Below are 20,727 nucleotides of genomic sequence, written 5' to 3' on the forward strand. Positions count from 1 at the left end.
ACTAGAAGAGATGCAAAAATTTCCTCTAATTCTGCCAACATACACAGCACTCTAGGCAAGCATTCACTCAGCAATCGAGACCGCAGAGGCCTTCAGTGCCTATCCACTTCAACAAAATGCAGATGCTCTAAAGCAATGGTCAAGTTTTCCATGCTGCAGAAACTGTCCCCAAAGATCCCTGAGCTGATGAGGCATGAATGCCCATGGCTGGGAGGACTGGCGATTATATTTTCACAGTTCAGACCAGGAATGGTCACTGTAACCAAAACTTACCAAACCACAGATGGAACCAAAAATATTTTAGTTGCATGTAATACCTGAACCTGCAATTTTTGTTTCACAGGTCACTTTTATTAGAGTAGCAGACAATGACTAACATTTCCATAGCAGAGAAGAAACAGGATAACAAGGTGAGGGAAAGCTGCTATATACTGAAATCACAGAATGGTCAGGGTTGGAAGGGACCTCTGGAAATCATCTAGTCCAACCCTCTGCTAAGGTAGGTTCACCTAGAGCAGGTCTGAGATTTATTTAAATTTTTTCCCTTTACTGGTCCCTCCCAAATTATTGCGGAAAAGGAACAAGAATGAGTCTTCAGCTAAAGAAACATATTGGAAGAAACAGTAAATTTGTGATCACTTTTTTTTTTTTGCCTTGTGTCTTTACAAGCTGAAAATTCTGTTTATAATTTACAGAAACTCCAAGCCCAACTCATTAACATAGTACATATTTACACATTTTATTTACATATTCACAGTATATATTTGAAGCCACCCAGCTGTTTCAAATACTTTTTAAAAGTAAATTGGAAAAAAAAAGGCACAACAAAAAATTGCTACAATGACAAGAACTCAAAATAACCAAGGGCTTCTGAAAGTGGCATTTTCTTATAGATATGCAGTAAAGAAAAAAAAAAAAACAAAAAAAAAACCAAAACAAAGCACAAACTCAGAAAAACAGCTTCTGTTAGGTAACTGCCACACAGAAAATGATAAAATGTTTAATATAAAGAAATTACATGTTCAGTAATAAAAAAAAAAAGGGAATGGCAGTGATATGTGCAAGTGCACATCACACCTGTAGACACTGGCGTAAGCTTACAAAGACTATCACAATTATTTCTTAAGCTGCGTTTAAATGGGGGAATTGCTCAGGTAACTAGGTTTCAGCACCAGCAGCATTTATTCCATTTCATTCAAGTTTTTTCTTTTGCCCTTTGGCTTACACGTAATAAATAAATTGGACTTTTTATTTCTTTCAGATACATGGGAGATTTGTGATTTCATTTCCTTTACCCATAACTCTAAAGGGGAAAAAATGACACCAAGAAGGCATTAATCCACATACAGTTATGTCACATGCTGTCTGACAAATAAAAGTTAAGTATCTAGTGCTGAATAGAATTATTCCTGTCTAGAAGAAACAAGGTCATGCTTGTAAATGTCCAGACAACATTCTGGGTAATATAATTATATTGGCATTTTTATCCTATTTAAACTAAAATTGTTCTTTGGGGTGAGCCTCTATCTGTCAGTTTTTTTCCCTACATAAATGTTGCACAGATTTTTAAGCATGCTAGAGGTGACAACAAAATGATTAATAGCTTACCCAACAAATAAAGCCCTAATGAGATGAAAATGCAGTACCACACAGCATCATATGCCACATTTCTTTGAGACATGTTCCCACATGAGAAGAACAGTTCAAACACACGCCTTCTGCAAAACAGCGCTTTGGCCGAAACCAACGCCAAAAAGGAATTAGCCTGACTCCCCTTGCAGAAGGGGCGCTGGAACGGAGACTGGCATTCACTTCCTCCCAGCTGGCCAGGGAGAGGGGGGGCAGCTCCAAATGCCTTCAGTGTCTTGAAATTCAACAATATTTCTTCTCACTACCAATACAACACAGAACAATATGAAACCATGAAGATTTGTGACTCTGGAGAGACCGATTTTTAAAATCAGTCTCTAACAATACTTATTGGTGGGCTTATATTAGTCCTGCAGTTCTTTGGGGGAGGTTTTTTTTTAACTCTACACATCCTGGCTTTCAGTCAAGGTTCCTATACCCCACACCCAGCACGAGCAGTATACTACAGTATACATACTACAGCGCAGAGGTACGGCCACCTGGTACAACCTTTCTTGCTCCCTGCCACAGAAGGTCTTGAATATTGCAACAGATTTATTTTTTCGCCTGTTAGAAAGGAACACTATGAAAAGGAGGCGAAGAAAGATGAGTCAACAGCCCAGGGCAGTGCCCAGCCCTCCTCTGGGCTTCACTACACTCAGTAATTCAGAAAGAGTATCCCTCCTTTTACCTCCTCCCAAATCATTCTCTCTCAGTCAAGTACAAATCCTCAGGTTTTATGCAAGTAAAAAGGTCAGCATCCCACATGATTTAGGAGATAGTGCAGCATATAGTGGTTTAGTGGTGGCAGATTGAGTGTCTGTCCCCCAGCTCCAAACCAGCACCACAAAAGCATCAAAGCATTACTGGGTTTCACTGGACAGCCCAGGCCCAGGAGCATCTCCTGCTGGCTCAGGGCACTGGCAAAGGCCCCTCGCATCTACCTGCAAGGTCTTGTATATTTTTAGATAAACTGGTTTGCCAGTGTGCATCCATTCTTGCACAGACATATGTTATCCCTGTCTCCCAGTGCTCCCTAACCCTATGAAAGAACCTAAGCAGGTTCAAAAAAAAAAATGCATGCTTCCTGCAGATTAAGTTGCTAATAAAAAGCAGCTGAAGACTAGAGATTTTTTTTTAAAAAAGTGGGATTTTTTTCCATTGTAAGGTATTGATTTGTTAATTTTTTTTTTTAATTAAGCCATTTTAATGATGTTTGATAATGACACATTCTGAATTCTACCTGAAATGACTCTCGTATTTGTCAGGGATTGTCATCTCTGTCACTGGTCCCCTGTCTATGGGATGCACCAAATTAATAAACATTGCCAGGAGAGATCACAGCACTAATTATGAGCAGCAGAAGTGGTTTGAAGGGGCACCCAACCAACATTGCGAGAAGGCAGCTCCAGGAAATTCAGCATCAACAAGTGGGAAAGGGGATACAACAGGGACCTGTCAAAGACTGGCAAAAGTCTATGAGGTCCAGCTTGGGGGGCGAGGGGGTTGGAGTTTGCAAACAAAAGGTCTACATATGCTTGATCCTGAAATCAGAATTGAGTTGAAAAAGGTTAGTCCAAAGAATCTCTTGTGATAGCTTCCAGGACCACACTTCTAATATTTTTTTAATTGAAGTGGTAAAAGTGAAAGCAAAGTGCTTCAATTGGCCTGACAAAAAAAAAAGGGGGGGGGGGGGGGGGATTTGAAATTTGGCACAAGTCACTTGAAATTTTCAATATTGACATTATGGAGATTTCTACAAACTGGAAATACGAATTCCCATATAGTTTTGATCAGGACTCCTGGCTCTGCCTACATATCTCCTTAAAGGATAACAATTTTCACACTAAGTTCCAAAAAAGTAAATACCTTTCAGAAGACTATTTTGTCTTCTATAGGTTAGCCCAAAGACAGTTTTTCTCAACCATCTGACATTTTAAATCAAATGAAGATTTTTACAAGGTATTTGCAGCTTTTAAAATGGCTCATATTGGTACATCCTAACATGGAAATCCCCTGATGCGCTTACTTTGAAGTTTCCTTAACAAAGTCAACTATTACCCTAAACCTAGTTCAGCTACTCAGTTTTAATCTCTTTTTTTTAAGTCAGAGTTTTACATGCATTCTGATTTCATTTAATGCATTCACCAGAAAACTGTCAGTTTTTAAGCATAAGCCAAGTATTTTCAGTTGTAAGATTAATTTAACACACACAAAAATAATCAAATCATTCTGCAACTAAGTATAAATTGTAAATCCAACTGCACAATTTGAATTCTGAAGTTATTTGTATTAAAAAACTAAAATAGTCCTGTTCTGCCAATATTCAATTTTTTAAATGTGCAAGCTGCAATTTCATTCAATAACCTGTTGTTTACTTTGTTCAGCAATTAGTTTAATTAGTAGCACACATATTAATGGATTGCACTAAATCTACAGCAGCTAAGTAGAGCACAAAGCCTTTGGCCTGGCCCAAGGACAGCTTTGCTAACAGCTGCTATGAAACCAGAGCTGCACAGTAGTTTAGCTAGCTTATCAGAAGTAGTATGAATGAGAGGACAGTCCTCAAAACCAAACGGATCTGGCTGGTCTCCGTTTTATCTGGATCACCTACCCTGAGTCATCAATCCCAATAAACTCACTGTTTTGACTAGAAAAAAAAAATTTCATTTATTCTCACTTGCTACCTAATAGCACAGGATATTCTATAATATTAACTCAATACAAATATATTGATATTAACAGTTCAAGATATTATGTAACAGTAAATACACAGCATTTTAAGTGCAGACTACTTTTAGCAGCGTAACCTGTCTCACTGAAAACACCACCTACAACTGCGGACGGCTCCAAGCACGGGAACACTGGCGCTGGAAGCACAAAACGTTGATACCCAAGATGGCTTCAGGCTATCTACTGTGAATCTCTGAAACATGTTCACATGGTTGTTTTCCCCAAGGGGAAAGCCCCATTTCCTACCTTCATTGCCACTACACCTAAACTGGGACAGGGTATTAGGTCAGGGCCAGCACAGTCTCATTTCCCATTAGAGACTGACCAATAGAAGGTTTACCAATGACTCCCCTGGCAGATATTTGCTTTAAACTTACCTTGCAAATACTCTGGGGGTTTTATATTCTTCACAGTCATATTTTCCTTTATGATCTCCCATAATAAATCTACCTGTGGCATTATTATTGATGCGACAGTAAGCACCTAATGTACGTTTCACACATTTGCCATACAATGAATCAAAATGACATATCATCTTCCTTTCCTTCTCCATATGTTTTAATCCCAAAAAGGAGGGGGTTCTGGCATGTTGAGAATACTGTAGATTATACTAAGGCAGAATTGTTTATAGAAGCACATGATATGTGAAAAGATCATTTGAATATCAAGGACTTTAAAAGTTAAATTGATGTACATTTAATAGACTATCAGTACTAGTCTGTTTTGACCATTAGTTAGCTTTCTTCATTTTTCTTTATTTAAGGAAAAAAAAAAAAAAGAAAAAGAAAAAGAAAAAGCAACCAAAACCCAGAAATCACAATGCAAAGCTAAGAGGAATCATTTAAATATTTAAGGGATCTGTAAGACAACCCTCATGGTTCAAATCTTACCCTCATGGTTCACATCTCAGCTGCCTGGTTCTCTGCTGTGTAAGACCTTACAGTCATTTACCCTTCTACATCCACTCAGTGCCAAGAACTGCCAACTTCAGTGCACATGCTTAAGTGACAACACAAGTCAAATATAAAAGCCTTTAAGACACCTTTAAGAACTGTTTCACAGGATAGGATCCCAGGATAATTCAGGTTGGAAGGTACCTATGGAGATCTCTAGCTGCAAAGCAGGGTCAGCTCTGCGGTCAGACCCAGCTCAGAATTTACCCAGTGGGGTCTGGAAACCCTCAAAGCACGCAAATGACCCAAACACCCTGGCCAGCCTGTTCCACCCCTTGGCTGTCCCTAGGGTGCAACCGCCTTTCCTTATACCCCACGGGAACCTCTCTGTTTTCAACTTAAGCCTGTTGTCCCTTGTCCCGCCATGTACAGGGGCAGGACAAGGCACACAAGAAGAGCCTGGCTCTATCTTCTTGAAAATCTCCTCAGAGATGCAGTTTTGCCCAAGGCCGCCTCTTCTCTGCACATTCTTGACCCTTATCTCCTCTTAAAAAAACTGAAATATATATTTTGCCATGATAAAAATTACTCTTGAAATACAAATTGGTTTACTTCAAAATTGACTTGGAGCCTTGAGTTGACAGCCAGCAAAGCTGAAGAATTATTCCTCCTCCTCTAACAAAGCATAGCCAAACCCCTCACATTTCAGCTTAGTTTTGTCTATTGTACTGATTATAATGTTATATTTGTAGCTAGAAAAATTCTCAAATAAAAAAGGACAGCATGTTTACACACTCTGTCCATAACTACAACTAAGAAATTGCAGTGTGGAGGTATGACAGTGTGCTACATGCATGGAGACCCCGTAAATGAAGAATTCAAATGGCTGTTTTCTCCAACCCTTTACAGCTGTTATTTTTCATCTTACCTGACAAGATTTACCACAGTATTTAGCAACTTTGCACTGAGAGCATCTGTGCAGATGTTCATTCCTGTTTAGGGGGAAAAAAAAATCAGTTATAAATACAAATAGAGCTTTGTTCTTATCCTTCTTACATAACAAGCAATTTTCAGATATTTCAAGGCAAGAAAAATATCTGAAAACCAAGAGTAGTCTAAAATGCACTGTTAGACAAGAACAAATTGTGACGATTATGTTCAAAACTGTATTCACAACCCTTTACTCATGTGACTCAGCACCTCTGGGGCCACTTTGGATCAACAGTAAAGAAATATCAAATGTGCTTCTTTTTTTTTGTTTTCCATACAGCTATAACCTTTAGGAGTTTGATTTTGTAGATAACATAATCAGAGCTGTGCAATACAGCTACCTAATCTATTTATTCTCTATCTTAAGTGTGGTCTTAAGCAAGCGTCACTATCTGTCTTAAGCAAGACCCTGCTGTGAACCTGTAGTTGTGACATTATAATGGAGTCTGAAGTTGACATGTCAGCAGAAATTTCTGTTCTAAGAAAATACTTCTGAATGGTGTACAGCAACACCAAAATCCTTTTTTTTTTTTTTTTTTTTGGGGGGGGGGGGGGGGGGGGGAGGAAAGAATAAAAGTCCAGTGAAAGCTAGAATAACTACCAAAGCTATGCATCACAATTTAAAAAAAAAAAAAAAAAAAACCACAACAAAAAAAAACACAAACACATCTCTCTAGTACCATTTTCTGTTGCTGTCTTACTTTACCATTATATGAGTTAAGAAAATATCACTGAAGCTATGTACATTTTTAGACACTAAGGAAATAGTAAATGAGCAAGCACACACAGAGCAAATCTTACACCTCAAGTATAAAAATTCAACTAAAGATATCTACTTTAGATGAGTAGAAACAAAATAGATTTCAAAGCTTCTCACCCCTCATTTTCCTGTAGAAAATAACGAAGATATTACATTATCCTAGTAACACTGGGAAGTTTCCACTTTGATAACATGCAAAGTTACTTCTTGGTTTTAAAACTGAAGACAGGAGAGTTACATTACAGACAAAACAATTAGCTAGACCGTATGGATGGCATAATCCTTATTACTTCCCCTCATGGCCATCGCTCTGACCTTAACCAAGCACAACACTTCACTAGGTGCCACTGTTAACCTTGTCAGCTGCACACAGCTTAGTTACACCCAAGAAACTATCACCACTAGCCACTCTTCAGAACCCCCTTCTCCATCCTTCTGCAAGGCAAGGAAGGAGGTATGTGCCAGTCACACCACTCTCCCCCTCAAAACGTAATTTTAGTTATATAATCTTTGTGTTGCTATAGTGCTTTACATTTAGCCATCTCAAATCTTATTATACAGATTAATACAGCCTTCCCATTTAATTGGGAAGTAACTATGGATCTAACACAGCCCATTTTGAACAGAAAGGGCAAGTTCAAATGATCAGACGGAGGACCTTTCACGGCAAGATTCCCAGTGCCTGCACATCAGTACTAGGTGCGTTCTTTACACTCACACTCCCAACTGGTATGGCTAAAACAAGGTGTAATTCTCTGCCTCTGCTGACACCAAAAGAAAACTTCCCCACTGCCATTGGTAATCTAGAGGCTGTATACCATATAGTCATATTCCCAGCTTAACTGCTTTACAACATGAGCTTCTTTTACTTACACCACTCAGTTGTCACGAAATTTTCATTTCTGTGGGTGACTTTAAAAATGGTAGAATATTCTCCAAAAGCCACAACCTAAAAAAGACAGCACCAACGTGCCCACAAATTTCAATCTAGAACTTCTAGATGATGAATTTAGCCCACTGATTTCAGCCATGACACCAAAAGTATCAGGAGTAAGGGGCAGAACAGCAGAAATACCATGGAGCATCCTCTAGCACAAACCAACCTGTCATTTCCCTCAAGCTTCACAAGTCGAAAGGGTATTTTGCTAATGTATCAAAATATTTCTGTGTTTGAATTATTAAAAATAACAGCTTATACACTATCTTAGGAATCATAAGTATTTGGAGAGTTCTGATAGCTGCATTGATTAAATATTAAGAGGAGCATAACGTACAGATCATTACAATCAAGTAACAATATTTTCATTTCTACTGCATAAAAATCACTGTTTTGTCACACAATATATTGTAGGCATTCCTACTAAATACCAGGAGAAACAGGAACGTTTCAGATATAAAGCACATGTTTTGCTAGTGCTTTCTTTACCTTCCTACCTGCAAAGCCAATGCTGGAGACTGAAAAAACTAGCAATGGTTGGATTCCTATAAACAGCATCTAAAATCTTGTACATGCATAGCAGGGTTTTGATTTCAAGTTGCAAAGCCTGAGGATGATTCAGAGTTCGAAACAAGTGTGAAATCTTCATTATGCCAGCTGGGGAGAGCTGCTTCATTCTTAAGGTTGAGCAATGACAACTTTAACCAGCCTACAATAGAGAAGCATGTATTTCTCATTCTAGATTAGAAGCTTCATGTCAGAGTAATTTTGGAAAGAAACACGTTCTGTAGAATAATTATTGTAGACAAAAAAAAAAAAAAGGAAAGAAAAAAATAAAAAAGCAGAAATGCTGTTTGGACCTGCCTAATGATTTGGGTATCAGAAGCAGTCCAGGTATAAACACATGCCTGTAAACTACGCATATAAATTCTTTTCCACTGAGACAAGTTTTGACACATCTTTTCATACTAAGCAGCACATTGTATCAAGGACATAAAATGTTTTATAAGAAATCCATACCTTTTTTCTAGGTATTTCACAATTAATAATACAGATTAAATCTTTTCTGAAGCTAGACATTTCAAATTACCGAAAGAAAACACTACAAGATCTTTAACTTGTTTAGCTATCACTTTTTTTACATTCAGAGTCTGCTAGTCAACCATTAACATCATCACAGGCAACATTACCATTAAAAATCTGCCTACTGACCTGCAACAACAAAAAAAAAAAGAAAGCCAAGTACCTAGAACTTTGATTTGCTGTTTGGCTCCCCACACACACAGCTGCAGCCCTTGAGACGGTCTCTCCGCAGCCCATCCCTGTTGCTCTTTACAGGTCTGTCTTACATGGCTGCACAGAATCACACAAAGGTCATGAAGGAGCTTTCAACCTCTCCATTTCCAGATACCTCCTCTGTATTCAATATTCTATACCCATGCTGGCAGTCACTATCAAACTTCTCTTCGTTGGTATATGGTATTATCTAAATGACTCAGTGTTCACCTAACTGCTGAATGACTGAGCAAAACTGTTTTGTTGTTCTAAATGTTATTCATCAAAACACAGTAATGAGTTAGGGCTTTGATAGCAGAGCATTTGCAGCTGTAGTCCCATACACATTAAAGTACCAAAAAGTCTCAGCACCAGCAAGTAAAACAAATTCCCAAGCAAAGTAATTATAACCCTCTGGAGTCATAATTTAAATGAATGAATGCCTATAACTATCAGAGAAGTCTCTCCTACAGATTACACATTCTTCCATCAGAAGGCTAGATCCAGCAGCCTTAATATACTGCAAGCATACCTTGCCTTGGTATACCTCTGTATTTTTCCAAGAGATACCAGGATTTACGAGAATCATAGGTGTTAAGTCACCAACACATACTCATTCCTTCTTTTGTAAAACAACTAGTGGACCTGTCACCACAAAGCACCAAATTCTTTCAGCACCCACAGAAGTTTCAATACTTCACAGGATTATATCTTTTGTATCCTTTGTCCCTAAGGGTTAACAATGCTGCAGTAACAAAAATCTAAGGACCATCACTCAAAACTTGGACTTTTGCCAAACTGACACTACCAGTCAGATTATTTGAATAAGGTGACCCCCTGCTGGCACCTTATAATGAATGAACTATCCATTCATATTTTAAGGTTTCTTTGAATGAGCAGCAGATGTAGAATGTCTGTTACAGAGCTGAATAGTGAAACTACTGAGGAAACTGTTGTTTTTTCTTCCAATCCTTTCTTCTCTCTTGGACTAAACATAAATTGTTTAGATTTATAGTATCTGTAAATCTTGCTACATGACATTTTAAACACAGAACAGCATGCTCTAAAACACTTAATCTAAATATAAAGAATTCAAAAAGACTCATCTATATATACATATATACATATATATATACACACACAAGATTCATGTATTTTAGAACATTTTAAAAAGTGAGACAATTTGCCTAGTTTATTCCTATCCTTCTCAATATTTTATTAATGCTACAGGCTTTATTCAAACACTTTTTAAGTCACTGTCAAATACTCCCATGCATTTCTCATTACCTGTAAACATCATCTAGAGATGGTATCAGGTTACTCACAAGTTATCTACTGCATCTTGCCTAACGTGACTAATTTCATGGATGAGAAGAAAATGCACAGAATTTGATGTAATGCATTCAGTAATACTTCAATCTCTGAAAAAGATTCTGCTGCAATATAAAAGGAAAGATGCAGCAATTGAAAATAAATTATTGATTTCCCAATACAGCTTCAACAAGACCTTCCAGATTGCCACGACCCCTTATAAAACACCAAGCAGAAGTGAGGATCTTAGTCTGTAATTAAAAAAAAAAAAAATCCACAAGAATAAAATAAGCAGGGGTTGTCGGTTGTCCTCTAGTGTGGCATTACGATGGCTTGAAGGATCTTTAACCTGAGGAATTTGGATATAACTAAATCTTTTCATCATTATTGTCTACAAATACCATTCATAGAATAAGCTTTCCCAATGTGTACTGAGAAGACAAAAACTACACCCGAATATATAGGTGGGTGGAGGAAGTCCGATGGGATTGATATGGACAGGAAACAGAAGAAAACCTATGACAGGGAAAAAACTAGTAAGGCAGTTCAACTGGAAGTGGCGCACACACCCTCCCTAGCAAAGTAACTTTTTTCCTTTTGGCTTTTTTAAAATCCCTTTTGTGAAAGGTACAAGAAGACCAGAACACTGTAAGGAGAGGCTGATGATGAGTGGTGAGGCAGCCGGGCCTATGGGAAGCTGCTCCCAAAAATATGAGTGGCAGCACAGGAGGCAGCCTGAAAACACTTGGCTAAAATCCTAAGAACATGCCAAGTCTAAATCCCAACTTGAAGAGGCTGATGAGGGTTTGCCTGAACTGTCAGGTCCTATCAGTGCTACACCTGCACTCTCACAACATACAAAGCATATGCCCTTTTAATGTGTTTAATTAATGTTTAAAGTTAATGTTTAAAACACCACAAAATACTTGTTTGCCAGGAAAGGACCCAATACAATTAAAAAAAACCACAACAACACTCCAACAAAATACAATTAGACTACTTAATTTGTAAAGAAAATGCATCTACGCTTCTGTGCTGATAGCAGACATTTGATTTGCAGCCCTGCTCACGAGGTAATGGCCAGATAGAACAGAACATTTGATTACCAGACTGCGTTCAACACACTTTTCTATGCAGTTTATTCACACTTCTGATTCTGCCACAGCTTGCAGGGGAAAAGGGCAATCTCACATGAATCCCCTACTGCATTTTTGTTGTTGATACTGTTTTTCAGTTAATAATCAAGTCCTATAACACATGTAACAAAAGAGCGGCTCTTTCAGATGCATGTCATGTTGAACTAATTTCCTGAACAAATTCTTAGACCTTTGCAATTCAGTCGAACATGTCAAGTGCATAAAGTCTACTTGGATTCTCTCAAGTGTGCATTTCAGACCTGTCACAAAGCGAAAGCAATCAATATCTACAATAAGCAAACATGTCATTCATCATTTTACTAATATGTTTCTGCCTTCCAATAATAAAAATAAAGATGCAAATATCAAACAGCTATTTTAGATTCAGTAGATTTGAGAGCAGAGGGAGTATCATAATGCAATTACAACTTATTTTCCTTATCTCTCTCCCAGCAGAAGTATCACGCAGTGTAGTGGCACAGTTGGTCCCCAGCTGTCACCCCACTGCTGCCCCATGTGGGCACCAGGCCCTGTGGGGCAGGGGCGGCATCTCCACTATACCAAAAGCCATAGCAGGGCTCTGAGGACAAGAACAAAGGGGGCCAGGTGGCAACAACCCCAAGGCATACAACTCTATAACACCCCAAATCCAAGCCCTTGGCAAGCAACAACCCTCCGAAGCCAGCACCACAGCAGGGGTTCCCAGCCCCTCCAGTGCCCCAGGTGCTGACCTAGGGCAGTCTGGCAGGCTCAGGGCTTCTCCCCTGTGAGGGCTCTGGACCTTCTCTGCAATAGCAGAGCAGCTGGTGGAGGAGAAGCCATCCTTCATGCACCCCATGGCCTCTGAAATAAGACCACTGGGTTTTTCCTGTCCTAAGGTTATTCTGTGCACAGCTCTCAGGTCTGGGCAAACAAAAGTACGACTGGTAAAAAGCCTTTGAAATCTATGTTCCTAAAAGTCACGCAAAAATCTCCCATATTCTCCACTTGCGCACCTCACTGTGTTAAGTATATGAATTAATCTTTTTTAACCTAGCAGGAGTACTGGGGAGAAGTAGCTTTCTGAGAGGCAGCAAGAACGACGAATATTTAGAGTTGAAAAATACTAATTACGGCTAACCATCAATGATCAGTCACTTATTCAAGGAAGAACTAAGATCTTTTATATAAAGGAAAAACACACTTACTTAATTTCCATATATAATGATTAACCACTTCATACCAGAACGTACTACAAAAGTGGTATTGCATTGTCCAGGAGCAGGGGAACCAAAAAACCAAACCAAAAAACATGAACAGCAAAAGCACCTGGTCTGTGGCAAAAGTTTAGTTAAGGCATTTGCACTTCCAAGCACACCACCTACTAACACAAACAAAAACACAGGTTATTCAAGATGACTTCCTATAACTTAAGTCTTGGCTTCTGAAGTCGAACATGCCACCCTGAACACCCACATTTGCTGCTGGTTTCTGTAACCCTTGTTACTCCCAGCCAGATATTTAACACCTTAATACCTTTCTGCATACATTCTACAGGTAAAAAAAATAGATTTCAAACAGATGAGGGGAGAGAGAGGATCCTTCTGCTTAGTGGGCATCAGTTCTATTCAGATCTTACACATTTTGGTTTTTTACATATGTATTAACTTTATTTGGTTTTAAAATATACATTGAATAGGTAATGAATACACTGGGTCATATGACTCTAGCTGACAGGATGTTCCGGGTGGTATTTTTTGTCTAGTTTTGTGTGTTAGGTATTATTTCCCATAATTCTTTTCTGCATCTTGATTTTTCTTCTGAAGAATTCCTGGTCTGAAAATTGTGAAAAAGATTTTCTAAATAAGACCTTGTTACTGGTTACAGTCATTTCTTCATTCCAGTATCCTCTTTTCTGACAATTTCTGTTGGATTTGCAGCTTTTTCTTCTTTTGGGACTCAAAGGAGCACCAAAAATAATTAAAAGACATGCAAAGGGTAGATTTTCATTTACTATTATGTAGAAGGAACGATAGCGGCATTGCTAAATTCTGATATGAAAACGTTCATGTTTCAAAACTTCTTTGCACTATTTTGAAAAAAAGTTTGGATTTTTTTAAAAAATCCAACACTCACAGAATGGTGTGAGATTCTTTGCTGAAACTGAAAAGTGATCTAGAGCCACAAAAAGATGCTTCTTCAGTTAAACTGAAAAAAAAAAATCCACACTAATTTTCTGAAAATAGGTCCACTAGAAGCGTAGTATTTATTCTGATACAGCCAAAACCAGAACCGTACATCTCCCCATTAAGCTGGTAACTAATAAAAAGCTTCAGATGCAGTGCTTTTCAACAAAACTAGTGAAGGAACTTATAAGAAATATACATAAAAATGCCGTCCTCAAACAGGCAAGACATCTAATCTTACACCTTTGAACTATATTTCTTCTTTCAGTCTTTACCTCTGATCCTAACCTATGCAAGGAAACACAAGAAAATCTCTCAACTGAAAAACAAGAAAAGACTTCAAAAGTAATTTCAGTAGTACAAGGCTCTAACTGAAAACATTCTTCAGGAGAAGCATTCAGCATCTCCCCAAATAGTACATTTTTGTTCTAGAAGACAGACTAGCTTTAGAATAAAATACCTTTTATGTTTATATATGTGTATATATGTACACACACATAGCACGTGTAATACATATATACACACATCCACACTTGATCAACATGCACAATGAGTAAAACAAATGCCATCACAACAGAAATCAATAGTTGTGTGAAAATACTGTCATTATCCTCCCAGTGAAACTCACCGCTATACCTCACTGAGCGCACTGAAGCAGAAACACACCAGAAGTTGGCTCTGAGAGCACAAGGTAACTCCTACAAATTGTCTCCTACGCCTACCTGCCCTGCAAAGGTACTTTGACACAAGTTCCCTTAAATCAAGGTTATCTCCAGTGTTTGCCTGCAGTGGGCACACCAATATGCCTCCAGCAATTTCAGGCTTAAACAGATTAATTTCAGGTACACAGCACATTCATTTCACCTTGGGTTTTTAATCAAAAAAGAAAGCCAAATACTGAGGAAGACTAAGATTATATTTCATAATATGAAAAGGTCATATCTATAACTTAGAAACCTGTAAAAAAAGCTACAGGTGATACTTTTAAATGCTCATTTCTGGAACATATGGTTACAATCCAATGAAGCCAAGCATAAAAAAACATCCCATCTTTCACTTTTCCCTATAAAAAATGATAAATGCATTGTTCATTAGTCTGCTCTATGTCCAAGTACTTTTTTTGTTGACCCATAAGTCAGCATTGCACAAAAAGAAAGCTGTTAGTCCAAAATATCATACTGCTGTAAATATTTACATCCTGCCACTACTACCTCCTGGATCACACAGATCTATGATTTTCAGTGAAATATAAATCCTTCTGACCCCCTCAAAAAAGAAAAAAAGCTGATGAAGATATTGCTGCTTAGCTCTTTTCCCTTCTTGGCCATATTTACACTTTTTGGATACTTTTTTTTTTTTTTTTTTAGAGATCCTGCAATACTTATCTACTTGGTTTTGTGCTTCCAAATATGAAGAGCTACATCCAAAAGTCCCTTCATTCCCTATGGAATGCATTTGGAAAGTGCTGAACAAAAAAATAAAATATTACAGGCAACAAACTTGGATAGACATAGCAATGCAGCTGGGCTCAAAATAAATCGCAGTGCATTTTGTCTCCTAGATTTAGAACTGGGTAAGGAAGTACATCAAGTTAACCCCTCCTTTTCACCTGCTGAGCCCTTAAGTTCTGATCACACCCAAGTTAGGATACAAATGTGACTGGAACAGATAGTCAGTTCTGCTTGCTTCTAAGCTGAAGAACCCACAAAGCTAGAAAACAGGAGTGAAATGCAGGGGGAAAATTGTATTTCTGTCAGATAGAGAGGGCTGATGACACAGAGAGAAACAAATTTGCACGTATACTGGCACAGAGCCCAGAAAAAACTGCTTGTTTCCCCTTTGCTCAGGTGTAATCTGGTATTGTGAGGTCTTGTAAGATATCCCAAGCATTCTTCTCATGAACTGGATGCTCATAAAATCCCACTGAAGGCACCTGCATTAGAAGAATGTGAAAATATTTTTGACATCAGCAACCACTTCCCACCTCCAGCAAGCCCTCCAAAGCATGATGGCTTTCTGCTGTACTCGTTCCTCTTGGGATACCCCTTAAACGCATCTAAGTTTTCCTCAGACAAAAGCACTTCTGACACAAAGCCTAATCTTCACATCTTAGAAATGCAGACTACTCCTGACAGCACCACTGTTTACTCTCCTAAACTGTTCTAAACAATTATCAAGCATTGAGGAAACCTGAAGAAAAATAATTTTTAGTAGATCTACAAACACCTGTAATAAATTTACAAAGAGCTGTCTAACCAGTTCTCTCAGTCTAGCTGGATGGACAGCCTTTTAAATTACCATTAACACACACACCCCTTCCAACTTTTTTTTAAACATACATTTTTCTTCAAGTCTTCAATATTTCATCAGGTTTTTTCCTGTCATTTTGTTATCTCCAGCCTTGCAGGCATTTTAGTTTTCTTGCCACTGTTTGTATTTTTTCCCCTAATTTTCTCAGTGTTTCAACATCTTTTCTGTTTGGGAACCTCTTTCCCCTTTTCTAGATTACAAAGGCCTTGGTTGTTTGCTTGGAGAAGTTTCACTTTGTTCCCCATCAGCCCCAAAAGGTTTTTCTCTCCCAATAATTTCTGTTCAAGAATGAAACAAAACATGGCTTGGCAATACCTGAAAAGAGTGGACTTTTATTTATAAAGCACAATGCAAAATACCAATACCGAATGATGATTTTTCATTTTACACTCCTTACAGCAGTTTTCATTGCACATCAGGGTGACCACATTCAAACAACTTGATCTGAGAACATTTTACGAAGTTTCCAAATGCCAAGTGATTCAATAAAACCTCTTCTGTCACATCTCTCACTTCTCTCTCCAACAGATTCTGGATGTCAATACAAAAGCGATGTCTTCCCATGTTTCCTTCCTTTACATGTCATCAGAAGGTGGATTTCATGAGTCCCATTCTAAAGCTTAATTTTGAAGATGTTCACCAATAAGAATGAAGGTATTTAATTCTAGCACTGGGACAGCAATGCTACATAGAATGTATTCAGAAAATTCAGAATACATATCTTTTTAAATATTTACTTTTGACTTATATAAGGCATTTAAAGCCAAATTGTTATTTTCATTACAGTTATTTCGCACCATTAGTGATGGAAAGCAAGATATTGAAGCAGGACTAAGTATATAATAGCTATAAGTTGAAGTTAAACCTTGAAACTTCTCTAATGTCTATATAAAACTTATAATGCCAGACTGACAAAAAGAAACCTTACTATAAAAAAAATGTAGTCACTAAACGTTTTACATCTGAAATCATAAAGTCCTTGAATCATCCATCTTTTTCTCAAAGGTCTTTGTAAGGTCCTTCCATGCTTCAGTTAACCTGTGTGCACAGAAACACCTGCACGTGTCCCCAAACAGCCTTGGAGTACGGGACTACGGGGACGCACAGGCAGCGCACGGTGCTGCCCAGGAAAGCAGTAAGCACCCAGGCGTTTAACGGAGCAAAGGCCCATGCTGCTGCATGGCCAGCAGAACACCACCCAAAGGGCAGAAAGCACGGGAGGGTACACGAGCTAGTAAACACTCCCATAGCTACATGTACAGTGAAGACACAAGTTGGTTTCAGGGGCTCTGCTAAATATTCCACCGTAACAAACCCAGAAATACCACTGCTGAACTGTGTGGTGATATTTGGTCACCTCTTGCTTGCTTCTTGCCCCACTTCATTTGGTGTCAACACCTCTACAGAAACAGGACAAGGTCCCAAATCCATACTCTAAATCTAAGAGTCACAGCCATTGTGGCTGGCCAAGATGCTGCGACTACTGATCTAAGAAATCCTCTGCAGGACTTGAGCCTTTCTACTCCAAAATAAACAGCCAAGGAAAGGCATAAATCGGTTCCACATCACCAACTACTCTCTGTACTCTGGTGACATCCAATGGCTAAAAGTGTAATAAACGTTTCTTCAATTTCAAAGATTAGTCATCCAAGTTTCCCTTTAGTAGAGAAGCAGAAAAAGTCAAGAGAAATGCCTCTATAACTATAGGGACACCTATACTTTCAGAAAAAAAGGTAATTATAATTTAACAGCTGAGAGCACTAGTGTTAATTTGCCTCAGTCCACTTCCCACCCATTTACATATCAATTAGTAAGTAGACCAAATCTATACACCCTTCATGGTTTCCAAATTGGTCCATTTTGAAAAGAAAGATATTTAAAAAGAAATTGGCCCAGTTCAGACGTGTAAATAGAACCCAAGGTCATCACTACCTTCAGAAAACTTTCCTGCTGAAAAATCAACAGTTTGACAAGGAAGGCATCTAACCCTGAGAGTAACACTGAAAATTTCACTAGCTAACTGACATGCTTGAGGACATACACATTATTAGGCATGTCTGTAAATGGCAGCCCTGTCTCATAAACTAGTTCTTAGTACTGCTACAGTTTAACTGTACTCAGTATCTTCGTAAAAGGTACTTACTCCAACTAAGGAAGCACCTGAATAATTTAGTGTCTCCCAGAAACTACACCTTATTTTGGAGAGGGAGCTCAAATAATACTTGCAAATTTTTTTTTAATAAATTCTGTTGGAAATGTAAAAAAATTAGGTAAAATGTGGGTAGCTTTCAGAATTCGAGTAATTCTTGAACTAATTTTGTTCAAACTTAAATTTTTAATAAAAGAGCCCATGTATTTTTAAATGAAGCCTTCTCCGTTTCTAGCTCAGATTTATCATGCAATATAATAATGATGTTGCATTACCATGAGAAATAACCAAATGCTTTTTAAAAATCTGAAGCTATCATTTTCATTAATGGAATCAATTTCTTAACTAAGCCACAGTAATTTCAACATACAACATGTATCCTCATGCTTAGCTACTGGTTCTTATTTTTTTCTTACAACATTCCATAGGGAAAGTTGAAAGAAGGAGGATCTGCCAAGCCATATCTGTCATAAGATAAGAGATTGTCATCTACCTTCCTGCTGACTTGTCCAAATCACAACGCATCAGTGCACACGTTTCTATTTAAAAAATTGCCACTGTTATTGAAGAAGCTTCAAAGAGGCACAGACACTGAAAAGAGGTTTGAATATGGAGAATCACAAATTGAAATGGACTGGCCATAGATTTTGCACAATTATCCAGTTAAAATTGTTTTTTATGTTCCAGAAAATGCTACTTTTACATCACTATAAGTCTTCAGTTAAAGCTCATTTTCTTTATGGACAAGAAACGTGGGCCTTTAATCATCATACCATAGCTTCAGCGATAGGTCATGAGTGAAATCACATTATTTGTTTCAGTTCAACAACCATGGAATGAGACTTTGCAGAGCACAGTACAAGAAAATGAGAAATATGTTATTCCTTATTTGCAAGGGAAGAAAGCAAAGGTTTATTGTGATAGGCAAACACTGGGAGAGCTAGAGTTTTTGTTAATGTATGTCAGTGCTGATATGGCTTATAGGTATCAGTAGAAGTTAAATAATCAACAGCAATGCTCTGCTTTGCAGAATAAAAGAAATGCCAGCAAAACATGTTTGAAAAACATGAGCCTCTGGTAATTTCTAAAGGCAACCATGCCCCAAATCAATGAACTGAAAAAGCGTGTGGGAAGGAACGATCCATCACAATCACACTGTTTTGTAAAAACTTCTCTTTCATTAAGATTGCAAAATAAAAAGATTTTGTTCAAGTGTGTGCATATACATGTACATATTTTTATCCATATATACAACGTCTCTTGGTTTTCTCATTCCTATTCTGAATTTTTCATCTCATATTTGCTACTTTATGTCTCATGAAAACGTTACACTAATTCATTACCTTTTCTGAATATCCACCAACACCCCTGCAGTAACACAATGAAACTCAGAAGATGTCCCTCACCAGCTCGGGCACCTGTCCCCTCTGACAGTTCTGCTGGCACACAGGCATCTGGCCGACACAGTACCAGAATGATCTGCAGAAACCCTACATTTAGTTTATTTTACTGCTCTCCAGTCAAACTTCACATCCAAATCAAAGACTGTCTCTATATGTGGAGGGAAGGACAAGTGTCCTTCTACTGTGGACTCTTTGCTCAAAAACGTTACAACATACCAAGAACTTAAAGAAGCTCATGTTAAGTCCCCACTGTTGTTACACACCTGCAATAGGTGCTTCAGTTAAAGCTGATTTGAGTATTTCTTATGAAAGCATCCATCAACATGCACTAGGTGTAAATGAGAGGTGCGGAGAAAGTATTCCTCTGCAGGCCAGGTGGAAGAACAAGCACCTTGCAGACCGGGAGACAGACACCTGGCCTCTGTCATTCTGGTTGCTTAGGCTGTGCATGAAATACTTGCTGAAGTAGGTATTTTTTTAAGCTCTGAACAGAAATAACAAAGTTATATTGTCAGTATAAACAACAGGAGATGCAGGTTTACTTTTGGGTTTGACTATTTTTATTGTGTTTCATTTTAATCAAGAGATGGGCTCCTCTGCTTAAACTGAGATAATTCTCAAGTAGTAAGTGGAATGAAGCCTCTGATTAATTTCATATGGATCACTAAGACAGCTAAAAGAACCCAAACCACAACTACAATTTAAGCTGAATGTAAGAATTCAATATGAAAAGACTCCACATCTCCTTTTGTTGGACTGCTCCAAACCCGAATACATCACCTGACAGAGAGATCTGCTACTTCTCAGTGATTGCAGCTAAGGGAACAGCTCTCATCTACAAAAACTAGTTCTACTATTGAAATACTTGTCTGAGGAAAACAAACTCTTTTGCATTTGTAAGTGCTGCTTGTGGAAGTCACCTCTGTTAATACAAAATAAAAATTATAAAAACATTTCAACACAGGAAGGCCAAAAATGACAAAAAGGTGAATACCACCTTTAACCCACCACAATTTAGCTACTTGTTAACAGTGGC

The 20,727-nt window shown here is 38.1% G+C and overlaps 1 protein-coding gene across 3 annotated transcripts in view; it reads right to left on the reverse strand.

Moving 5' to 3' along the window:
* SMYD3 (SET and MYND domain containing 3) overlaps nt 1-20,727 on the reverse strand; it is a 419,824-nt gene that overhangs the window by 364,114 nt on the left and 34,983 nt on the right. Inside the window, exons 1-2 of one of the 3 annotated variants that reach the window (XM_080390484.1) lie at nt 14,073-17,116; nt 6,184-6,247 (exon numbers count right to left, since the gene is read on the reverse strand). In XM_080390484.1, coding sequence (XP_080246610.1) covers nt 6,184-6,247; nt 14,073-14,233 — 225 coding nt within the window. In that variant the 5' untranslated portion in view covers nt 14,234-17,116. The other 2 variants (XM_080390485.1, XM_080390483.1) reach the window with 2 other exon arrangements.

The sequence above is a fragment of the Falco punctatus genome (assembly GCF_963210335.1).
Source record: "Falco punctatus genome assembly, chromosome: 5".
Taxonomy (NCBI): domain Eukaryota; kingdom Metazoa; phylum Chordata; class Aves; order Falconiformes; family Falconidae; genus Falco; species Falco punctatus.